The sequence below is a fragment of the Topomyia yanbarensis genome, chromosome 2 (genome assembly GCF_030247195.1).
Source record: "Topomyia yanbarensis strain Yona2022 chromosome 2, ASM3024719v1, whole genome shotgun sequence".
Lineage (NCBI taxonomy): Eukaryota > Metazoa > Arthropoda > Insecta > Diptera > Culicidae > Topomyia > Topomyia yanbarensis.
In genome coordinates this window covers 147,362,526-147,374,673 of record NC_080671.1, presented here as the reverse complement: position 1 = coordinate 147,374,673, position 12,148 = coordinate 147,362,526, and the positions used below count along the sequence as shown (strand labels likewise).

The following is a 12,148-nucleotide window of genomic DNA, read 5'->3' as shown; positions in this document are numbered from 1 at the left end:
TGTATGGCACCGAAAATACCGGTACTGGCTTTTGTTCAGTACCGGTATTACGCTACCAAAAATACGTCGGTATTCCCGGGATTTTCGGCACCGGTATTACCCTAGATGGAATGTATTGTCCCCCGATGCTGATCACGACACGCTGGATTTTTTTACGGTTGCTGAACAGCACTACCTCCGTCTTGTGGTGAGCCAGCTGTCACTCGACGTCAGCTATCCAGGTTTTCACGATGCCTATTATCTCTGCCGTCAAGATCTTCACTTCTTCGAGGATCTCGCCATCTATCGTCAGAACAACGCCATCTGCAAAGTCGACGATCTCGACTCCTCGGGGCAGTTGCAGTGTTGAGATTCCACTTTACATAATATTTCAGAGCGTTGGGCCGAATCTGGAAACCTGAGGTACTCCCGCCGTGACCCTAATCGACCTCTGCTAAGGCAGTAGCGATTACTCCTCCTTTTTGCTTCGATGCTTTCTCTGCGCTCGCGATGATTGTGCGGATGCTGTCCACCGTCGATATCCCTCTCTGGAATCTGAACTGCCTCTGCAATAGTCCGTTCTCACTTTCAGTGTAAGTCGTCAGCCTGTTGAGGATGACTCTTTCCAGCAGCTTACCAAGACCGGCTTCACGGTGTCTCATCGACTGAACAGAACTTCTGGTCTAACGGGACGTTTAACCAGTCGTTTGATTAAAATCATAAATTGTGCTCCTTTTTATTAACGACTAAGTGTGAGTCAATTTTCCTTGTTATGTTTCATCGACATTTAATTAGCAAGGGACTGGAAGGTGTGAATTTTTTTCAATATTAAGATCCATAATCAGGGGAGAGCAAGGAGTTGAAGGAAGAAAGTTTAGAAAAGCGTGGAGGAGGGGGGGGGGGGGCATGGGCAAGCATAGAGTTTACCGGCGACTTAACCTTTTGTCTGCAACCGCTGGAGTCAGGATATTTTGGCATTTTAAATGCGAATCACCTGAGTCTACGAAATGTGTTGGACGAGCGTAAAGTAACTTTGTACTTTACGTTGTCAGACAAAATTAACTGAAAGATAATCCGCTAAGTACTGTAAACATTTCGAAAAATCGCAAAAATTTTCAGCCATGATGTATATCTCGAAAGTTTGCCCAGATAACCATAGAATTGTGATATTCTGTCTAGAGCAAGCAAATGTCATTACTGGAGACAAGTATTTTCTGAGTGACTACCGCATCTACATGCCCGCCAATAAAGTTGTGATAGGCGGTGTGGTCAGCGATTCGAGTTTTTTTTTCATGCGTGGATCTACTGAAGCTCGAGATTGGCTGTTTCAAGAACCCCTTGATTCAGTGAGCAAAGACTTTGAATGGCGATCACACCGAACGGGGTCAAATTGTATGTTGGTATCAGATGACCTTTCGTGGGAATGCTTTGCTCAATTACTTCTCGTTCGACATTGCTATTTGCAGCACGCATCATGCAAGAAAACGGGCCATTGTAGCATTAAGGCACGGTATGGCAAGTGCACAAAGAAGCATTGGGATGACGTTTGCATTGGCAATGCCGAATAATGTGCCAATTGGGGGAAGAGTTCACGTGATCTATTACCATACCCCGCGCACAAACAGTACTCAGATAATCTGAAGCGTAAATGGCATACTTATTCTGATATATTTTGTAACTTCTTTTGCTAATTTTATAAAATAGATCAAGATCTCGGCACCTTCTAAGGATGGCGCCCTGGGCGTCTTGCAATAGACTGGTTCTATCCTTTCGTGTTTCTATCATGTTATGTAGGCTCACAAAGTAACTCTACGGATTATTGTAAGGTACACCGGGGCAAGTTGAAATTGCGGGGTAAGTTGGAACGAAAGTCTGAACCTTCACCAGAAAAGAGAAATCGCCTAGATTTTTTTCCTGTAAAATGCTTCCTTAAACGCACCTTTTGAATACCATAAGCGGTAATTTGAAACATCTCAACGATTTTCGCACTTTTGTTTATTTTTTGTTGTTCGCATAATCAAAAACCTCTTTTTTCCAACCAGATCAATCGATCGAAAAATGTTATGGTTTCAGATTATTACTAAAAAGTTGTATAGTAAACAATCATTTATGATCTATCAAGTGTATTACTGTCTGCTGAGAAACCATTGTTCACCTTAAATTTTTAGCCTTCCATTATACCCCTTATTTTGACACCCATTGGGGAAAATATAAATACATACAGGGGGGCAAGTTGGAACGATAGTAACAATTCACTAATTTTCTTTTTGGGATTGATCATTTTGTTTTAGCATCCGTTATCATTCGCTAGTACACCAGGAAGCCGACTAAATATTTCTTTTACAATTTAAAAATAAGTAGTTACATACTAGTTTTTTTTCGTTTGTAATTTGCTACGCAATCTCAAAGTCAGTTGCCAATTGCTGTGTGAATTTGCCGAAACCAGCATTCAGTTTCAACGCCTCTCTCACACATTCACTTCCAAGCTGACTGAAGTTCCTGCGTTAGAATCGAATCCCTTCAGTGCAGGGAAAATATGTATTAATATAGTCAACATAAAATCAAAATTCAGTTTGCAACTGAAATTGAATTAGAACCGAAAATAACTGAATGAATGCGCTGCGACGCACGATTGAACGACAAGGCAAATAATAGAAGCATACCCTTCAGCGCTTTGACCGTGATTTTTCTTTCGTTCCTCTTTCAAAGCTTAAAAAAGGTAACTTGAACCTTAACGATTTATGCTCGATTCTGTGTGTGTTTCCTTCCGCCAAACTCGCGGAACAGACCCTAGCATTTATGATATCATCAAACATGTGTATAATGCAGCGATTGATACAAAGGCCAAACTTTCAACTCATGAAATCATATGAGAGGCAAGCCGAAACAAAGCACTTGAAAATTGGAATTTTCAATAACCACTGTATTTCTTTACTAGATGTATGAATGTTTATTTTTGAGCAATAATGAACAGAATGTACTAATACATACCGCTAGCAGATTTAAAATTGTTTATTTTATGATTTTATTAGAGAAGTTCAAATTTCAACTTTTAAAAACCCGTTTCAACTTGCCCCGGTGTACCTTACTGTGATGAAATAATGAAAAAAATTTAGTGAACAACACTACTGTGCACCCTTGTGAAAGAACGATTCCAAGGCTTATTATATACAAATAGCACATTTTTAGAAAGTATTGATGAGTACTAATAACTGAAGAGATTTCATAGATAGCGTTATTTTTTCGTGAAAAATAAAAAACAAGAATTTTGCGTTAGGGGACAGTACAAAAATAGTCTATTTTGCCCCCCTAGATTTGCTAAGCATTTGTTCAGAAGATCAGAAGTCAGTTTGAAGTTCATAGAACTATAGCCTGATATTGGCTGAATATACGTTAAAGTCGTGAACACTTTGAAGTTCCAATAAATTGCTTGAGTAGTCCTGAAGTTTAAAGGGTTTTCATAAATTCCTTCGAAGGTTATCCCTAAATTTTATTAAGATACTCTGAAGTTTGACAAAGAAAACAATGACTGGTCTGAGTTTCGTTCTATTTGTTTGTAGTTTTAAGGATCTCTCTGTAAGTTACCAATCTCCCAAAATTCATAGGATTTTTCTGAAACTCGCAGGATGTACTTAGAATTCTCTTCATACCTCATAGATTTTCATGATGCAGTTATGGCTTACTTGAAGGTCAGGATACTTCGTTTGAGTTTTTAGAACTATTCTAAGTTGCACAGAACTTCTTTAAAGTATGCAAAAGATCCTATGAAATCCACAGAACATTCATAAACATTTTGTTGAAGTTTAAAAAAAATCAAACGAATTATTCTTTCCCGGTAAGTATACGTACTATCAAAGTATCCCTGTATACTGTCTATACTCTTAGAACCCCTCTGCCCCGAATCCGCTCTGCATGCAAATCTTTCGGAAGATTTTTCATTTGATTAAGATTTACGAAACAAACCATCCCTTGAACTATTTCCTTCATTGTTTCGACGAGTGCCGCGCACCGCAACCGCTGGAATCAAAATAGAATTGCAATCATATCTAACCTACATTTTTCTCCATTTCACAATATTCATTGCTCTCTTCCGGTTCTTTCCGTTTACCCCACCTTCTACCGGCAGGAGTACAACGTCGCCAAAGCGCCGCACAAACCATCACCATTCCAGCAGCGATGGCAGCGGTGGAGGATCGGCATCCGGTGGAGGCCGACTCGGTAGCCATCAGCAAAGGTCGGCTCAGAATCGTCGCAAATCGCATTCGTCGTCGGTGACGGCACTTTCCAATGGCAATAGCAGCAAACAGAATACGTTATGAATATGCATTCACCGATCTTCCGTTCTTCATTCCTGGCATCTTGACGGTGACGACGGCAACGGCTGTGGCGCTTTCACGGCACCGGTCTCGATGGCAATGACAAGGACGACTTGCAGCAGTAGAACACGTGATGGCCAGGTTGCTGCATTCAAGCAGTGGCAGCTTCAATGTGAGACTTCGATGGTTCCAAGAGTGATGATAATGATGACGGTGCTGAGGATGATGATGATGTTGATGGCGATGCTAACTTTGTCCAAGAGCAGATGCCACCTCCTACAGGACTTTATCATCGTCGTCGTCGTCGCCGCGGCGATGGATGTAAGGTACATACATAGATTGGTTGACAAAAAATCCCATTGTGTCTCGATCGGTGCTGCCGGGTCTGCTGTTGAATAAAAACGGTCCGTCATTACACGAATATTTATATCTAATCTCAAGGAGTTGTGTGCTGTGAATATTAAATTTTTTCTAGCGCACTCAAGATGAGCAGCACAATTTTTCCGAGTGGAAATTGTGCAGATGAATTCGCTGGAACAGGTAGGAAAAGCAGTGCACGGTTCGTGGATTAAGGTCCGGTGGAATTTAAAACAGTGATTGAATGGACGAGTATGTTTGCCATAGGCCGGGGGAAAGTGCATCTGGGTGAGGCATGTAATGTGCGGTTTGGATGTAATCATTTATCATTAACATTTATCTCGTAAGCGGATATTGGCTAATTTTTAATTAACTACCATTACGTTCATTTAGGGGCTACGTAACATTGTGTGATAAAGTTCATATTTTGAACCATGATTGTTGACTACATAACGGGACAACCGAATCCATGATTTTTTGTGAAATATGTAACGAATTTTCGCAGCAAACGGCATGTTTTAGAAAATTTACACAAGTTGATAATATTTGCAATGAATGTGTCATGGTTTATTTTCTCTCATGACATATGGGAATTATAAATAATTTCCGCTGCTATATTCAGTTGCAAGGCACCTATCATGCCTTCGAATAACCTTTGATTATGGTTAAAAAAATTCACCATAGAAAAAGATTGAAAATAGATTGCTACAAGCGAAGGTTTTTTTTATACAATCATCGTTATTTGGTCCTAGAAAGCATGAGCTGATTTCTGCGTAGCTCATACGATTTATATCCTAGGATTTTAACCAAGCGCTGGCTGATGTGTAACGAATCTTTCCGGGAATATTTCCTGGAAATGTAAAACATATTTCATGCTACGACGGTTCCAATGGCACCGAGTGAAAAACTCGACGTGCTCAAGCGGAACCTCAAGCCAGTGCACACGGCTTCATAAATAATGAGTCTTGGTAAATCGATCGACGCCTCCAAGACGGCGTTTAATCAGAAAGTTTCCGGGTTCTTTTCGGGAAGTTGCTACTTACAAAAACCAAAAGCGAGGTGGACAGAATAACGACAACGCAAAATATAAAACGGCAGCTCTTGGTTCAAGCAAGCCTCCAGCAAAAGAAACAGCAAGGGAATCAGGACAAAAAGAACCTCGAGGAAAACAATCAAAAGCAAAAACAAGTAGAATCACCGCAGAAACCTCTAATCTGTTTAGAGTATTTGCTGGAAAAGCATCGTTCTCCAGTGCTTGGTGTGTACTACAATTGTGGAGACAAAGGACGCGAATATGAGGAATGCCGGAAACCAAAGCAGGCCTTCTGCATCGTGTCCCACAGGTTTTGATGTTTCTCGTTGCCCAAAAACGGGATCAGAATCAACTGAAGTCGCAGTTGGCAGTAAAGCAGCGCTCCATCCCCAGATTTACGACAGTTTTCGACCGGCTCGTAATGAGGACTATGATAATTCAGTTTTCTGTCGAAACTATCGTTCTTACCGATCCCATCGATAACCGTCCATTTGCAATTGTCGCTGTGTTTCGCAAATCCTTTAAAGCCTTGCTTGACAGTGGTAGTAATGTCACGACCGTAACTAAAAAGCTATGCCAAAAGTTTTCAAAAAGTCCCTTGAAACCTTTGGAACGACCATTCGAAGTACGTTCTGCAAACGGTCAACCCTTACCAATCATTGGACAAGAGTATCTCTCATATACTTTTCAAAATTTGACAAAGGTCCAATGCACCCTTGTGGTAGAGCATCTGACTGTCAATTCCATTCTAAGTATGGACTTTTGGTACGCCTTTGGGATTCCTGAGATACAAAACTGTGCTCTGCTCAACTCACTTCGGAACAGTTAGCATGCGTAGAAGTAAAGAAATGGATAGTCGCAAATATACCGCTTTCAGTGTTCCCGGCAAGGGATGGTCCAATTTACTCGTCTAGCATTTGGTCTCGTCTTCAGGACCATGTTCTAGGATGAGGTAAATGGGAGCATTACGTTTTCGTCTACATAGATGACATCATCGTGGTAAGCGAAACGTTCGAGCATCACATACAGCTGCTCAAATTAGTGGCCGATTGTCTCGAACTAAAGTTTTTTATTACTTGTTAAATCAGGACGGACTCAAGGTCAACCCTTACATAGGGTCATTGGTCTCCCTACCCTTACACAATTCAGTCGATTCTCGACTACGATAACGCGACGAAACTTTTCTCGGTATGTTCAGTTATTACCGTCGCTTCATCGATCGGTTCAGTGAGGTAATAGCTCCCTTGACCGATCTGCTCTAAACAAAAACCAAGAGCTTTGCTTGAAACTCCGAGGCAGAAGTCGTGTTCCTTAAAATTAAGAAACTTCTAGTCACTCATCCAGTCTTATGTCGTTTTTCTTTGAAAAATACTGGGGCGGTGGATTGCACTGGTTTTGCACTTTCTAGCAGAAGTGGGAATGAAACACGTCTAGTGGCCTGCTCTTCTGCTAGAAAATGCAACACCAGTGCACCAGTGTTCATTCTTCAGACAAACGCTAGAAACGTAGCAGTCGCTGCTGTCCTGGTGCAGGAGTATCCCGAGGGTGAGAAAGTGGTTGCCTACTTTTCGCACAAACTGACCACTCCCCAAAGGAACTAAATCCCAAACGGCTCAACCGCTTACCGTAAAAGTTTATACATATTTGTTATAGTTCAACGTAGAAAGCATTTGAAATAAATAAAAATACACATGAATCAACATCTTTACCTTTTTACCAGTAGTCTATACGGCCTCCAGCAAAAGCAAGTATCGGACGAACATTCCTTCCCTTTTCTTCAGCGATCTACGTTCGGACGTGGCCGACGCCGGTATTGATCAATAAACACTACTCCCAAGCATAATTAATAGGATTTTCGAGTGATTGACACCGGTGTAGTGGATTGCACTGGTTTTGCATTTTCTAGCAGAATTGTCAATGGAACATACCAAGTTTTGTGCACTTCTGCTAGAAACCTATTGACATTTTACTCGAACAGAGAAAATCTAGTTTGAAGTATGGCGAAAATACTGTTAATTCCTATTTAGGAACTAAACTGTTTTAAATACTAAAAAAATCGTCTTCGGTTATGTTTTTCCCTTGCTTTAATGGTGTAATACGGTTGATAAGAAATTGTAACGATTATTGTTACTATTAAGCTAAACTTGACAATACGACCTTTTTCTGTCAATACAACATTTTACCAACGCACGATACGTCCTTTTCCCTGCATAGGTCTCACATACGTCGTAGCGCATAGGACTGATCTCGAGACACGAAAGCACATGCGACTGTTCAAAGAATAATTTAATCTGTAATTAGGAAACAATTACATTTCAAGTTGAGTTAACCCCCTTAGCAGCCTTAGTTCGCAGTTCTTCTACTTTCCAATAGAACATAGAAATCGATGAAAAGTAGAAAGTCGAAACGTCTGTTATCTTGTTGTTTCGCGCATTGTAAACATAAGGCAAACGTCGTATGGGCCGGTTTTTTTTGTTTTCATATTTTTTGCCGATACGACGTAGCACTTGTAAATTAATTTTTTTTTTTTGAATTCTTGTTAATTTTGTGCCACTTTGTGATTACTTAATTGGTAGGTAATCAGCGTATTGCCATGTACAACAGGTAGGTTACTATTTTGTTCGCTCCGTGAGTGGTGTCGGGGTATAACATTATTTATCGTTCCAGTACACTACCATTTTCGGTTGGAAAGGACTGGTAATTATTTCTCTGCAAAAGCATTAGATGTTTTATTCGACAAACAATTACGAGAATAATTAATTATTCAAGGACGTAAATAAAATGACATATTCATTTAAAAAAATCGGACATATGTAAGCGTATGTACAGTTGTAAAAATAACAATAAAAAAGTCGCTTACGACATTTTGTTACGCGTGTATTTTGTTACGCGCATCGAAGCGGTTCTAATATTGGTGTTTGTACAACCGTGGGAAATCAAAAGGACGTATGCATCGTTTGAAAAAAATATGGTTAATAAAACGTGTACGACGTTTTTTAATTTAATTAATATTGTGGTAGCCTGCCATTTTTGGAGAATCCTTTTTCGTGTGATACGAAAGTAAGGTTCGAAAAGAGTGGTGTAGTGTAGATAGCTCATTTTGTTTACTTTTGTCGCTTACGGCCTTTTGAAAACCTACCCGAGATTTGGTCAATGTACTAGAAGTAAACAAAATTAAACTGCATTAGACTTAAATGAAGTTCATGTATTGCAAGTTACCCCATATGCGGGGTTACTTACAACAGGCATAATTTTTGGCCATCCTGAAAAAAGGGAATGATACAGGCCTCGTAGACTCGATTATTCGTAACTCGATTATCCGTAGAAAATGACTCGATTATCCGTAGTCCGAAGAAATTGTTTCAATTATCTGCATATTATTTTTTCTAAAGCTTCATTACACATCTATAATTGTAATTGATACCAACTACAGTTTCTGAAAGAATAAATATTTTCTAAAAAATTATGAAAATTTCATAGAAGTGCAGAAATTTTACTTAATTAGCATATAATTGGGAATTCGATGCGATGACTTACATATTTTCGTACACCAATCAATTACAATTGATAGTAGCTACAGTTTTTGGAAAACCAGAATTTTATGTTTTCACAAAATATTTACAAAAATACGTGGAAATACAGAAATTTAGCATTTAAAAAACTTTTTTCTCTATCCCAATATTTAAATATAAAAATCGATAGAAATTGATATCAGCTACATTTCCTGGAAGCACAAAATTTTAAACTCTTGAAAATTACAATAATTTGGGAAAATAAATAGATTTCATTTAATCAACAAATATTTCAATTCAATGCGGTGTGCTATAAAATTTGATGCACCCAATCGATTGGCTACAAACTGCATTTTTCTGTAGATTTTCTCTGTGATTTTTACAATGAATACAATGACCGATTTTGTCAGCCCCGTTATGTATTTAAGACTGACGAAATCTGATCATATTGGTTCCAGATTGTTTTAGACTATCAAAGGTATGAAATAAAACCCTAGAATACTTTTCAAAATCAGTCTATTATCGCATTAGTTTTAAAAACAATCGAAACTTTTTAAAAACTTTAAGAACATCGACATTTTGAATTCTTAACACACGCAAAGGCTTTCGCTTTAATTCCATCGTGTAATATAGGGGAATTAAAGCAGAAGATTTTTCTTAAATGTGGCTGACAAAATCTGTTGTAGAAAAATTCGGCAGCGGACAAACACGGGGACTAATCAAATAGGATCTTCACTGTAGTCAGTACATTGCACTGCTCTGAAAAGAACAGCGCTAATAATTCTTTACGTAGTTGTTGCACTGAGCACCGCCGCTTTAAGGTTGCCAACAAGTTTTTTGGGTAACTAATACTTGTATTTGCTATTTGTAACAGTAAAAAGCCTCCCATTTTGGTTTAAACGCAAGGACAATTTTTAAAACAGAATTTGATAAGTACAGCTCATTAAACCAATTTTATCAAATCTGTATCCTAAAAAGATTTTTTGAATTTTACTTAACATGATTAATTTGGCACCACTTGCATCTGGTATACTCAACCTGCACAAAACGTTGCAAAACGCAGGGATTTTGGAACAACTTGTTTACCTATTCAGCCCTTCTTTTGAAAATTTGCAACATTATGACAGAATGGCTAAGCGCGGTGTTTCATGAAGCACGTCCCTTCCTTTCGGTTAGGAAAGGCCGCGTGGAATTTAGAGGAAATGCGCTAATACTGCTGCTGATTGAACAACGCACGCTTCTTGGTGTCGTGCACATAAAAAGTTGTGCATTTTTGATACTTGTAACGTGTGCAAAATTCATCCCCCTTAAAAAATCCATATTTCAAAATCGTCCAATGCTGGTTCCTTGTTTGACCAACGTTGGGCAACGCTCAGCATACCGTTCAGCAGGCGTCCATTACTGGACTTGTGTTGGATGATTTTGAAACAAATTTTTGGGCCTCTCAGTGGAATCTAGCGTGTTGCTTCTCTTAGATGATTCCCAAAATTATGTTGTTGTATACAAACTATTGGTGCTTTATCTCAATCTCAGTGGTTATTTCTGTCTGAATTAACCAAAACCAGAATTAAGTTGACTAAAGTTTCACACAGAGAATTTAGTTTTATGCGTTTTGATTATTGACCAAACATAAGTAGGGTGATGAGCCTATTTGCGCCATGTTTCTGCCGTTGAAGCCGTTGGTTGTAGCAGTGTCTGCCATCTTTGTTCAACGCATTGAGTCAAATGGTAGCGCAACAATAGTGGCACTCGATTCGAGTTTTCGTTGTGCTCAAACACGAGAATTTTACTGTTTTCAACGCATTTGTGTTATTGTATTGGTTCTTAACAACAAAGCAAAGCGGTTGATGTCAGTTTTTGCGCATTCCATTGATTGTAAGGTAAGAAATCGCTTAGTATGGTGAAAATAGGCTCATTATCCTACATTAATCCAAATTAATCGAACACATTACTTTAAAATAAAATAAGTTGGCTAAATAACTTACTACATGTCTTACTTTCACTTTATAGAATATAAAGTGATCGATATTCGTCCATAAGTCAAACATTAATGCATGTACCATATGTCAAACATTGGTGCATGTACCTTAGATACTGTTTTTCAATATATTTCATGAAGAAAAAATATTTGTTTTGATTCGATTATCCGAAGCGAAATTTTTCTGCACCCTACGGATAATCGAATCTGGTCTGTACTGTGATTTGATGAGTCCGTTTAATATTCTTCCTACTCCCTTTAGCGCCTGTACATGTTGAATGTTATTCCAAAGTTTCAGCATTTTTAGTTATACCGCTTTGAAGTTGAAAAGTGTTGCAGGTAACTCCATTTGACGGTATTATAAAATTTTACCGCTATGAATCTGAGTCATTGTGTAAATATCTTATTTTTATTATGTTGCATCATATGAACGCCTGCCAATGCTTTAATAGAAATCATTGCACATATACCGTTCATAGATACTCGGAAACAACAGCAGATCTGGCAGCACTGGTGTACTACTAACGTACTTCGTTCTTCAAGACAAATAGCAAGAGGGAGTGTTACTCTCACATATAGACACTTTACTACATTGATTTGTGCAGCTTCAAACAGTAAAACTAGCAATTGTGTAAATGACATGGCATCACGGAATATTTACATATACACTGCATATCTTCACAAGTCTGTGTGTTAAAGGGTCCGTATTCCAGAGTAAATACGCTGAAGCTATGAATAAACACTGAATCTCATTGCTTTCTTTGTCGTACCAGAAATAGACGAAATAACAGGTATTTCAGGGTCATTCAAATCGAGCGCAAGAAATGTCAATGCTGGCGTTCCGGAATGACTCGAAATGATCGCGCAATTTTTTTCCTCATTTAGAATGATATTTCGCGTTCGATTGGAATGATACTGGCATATAAAAATTACACAAAACTTTGAAATGTCAAGTTATTACATAGCTTCAGCG

At 38.7% G+C, this 12,148-nt stretch overlaps 1 protein-coding gene across 4 annotated transcripts in view; it reads left to right on the top strand.

Annotated features, from left to right (window-relative positions):
• LOC131681668 (cyclic nucleotide-gated cation channel subunit A) overlaps positions 1-12,148 on the top strand; it is a 651,507-nt gene that overhangs the window by 637,612 nt on the left and 1,747 nt on the right. For all 4 annotated transcript variants that reach the window (XM_058962615.1, XM_058962618.1, XM_058962617.1 and 1 more), the window contains one exon: positions 4,106-4,621. In XM_058962615.1, coding sequence (XP_058818598.1) covers positions 4,106-4,298 — 193 coding nt within the window. In that variant the 3' untranslated portion in view covers positions 4,299-4,621. The remainder of the gene's footprint in view (positions 1-4,105; positions 4,622-12,148) is intronic.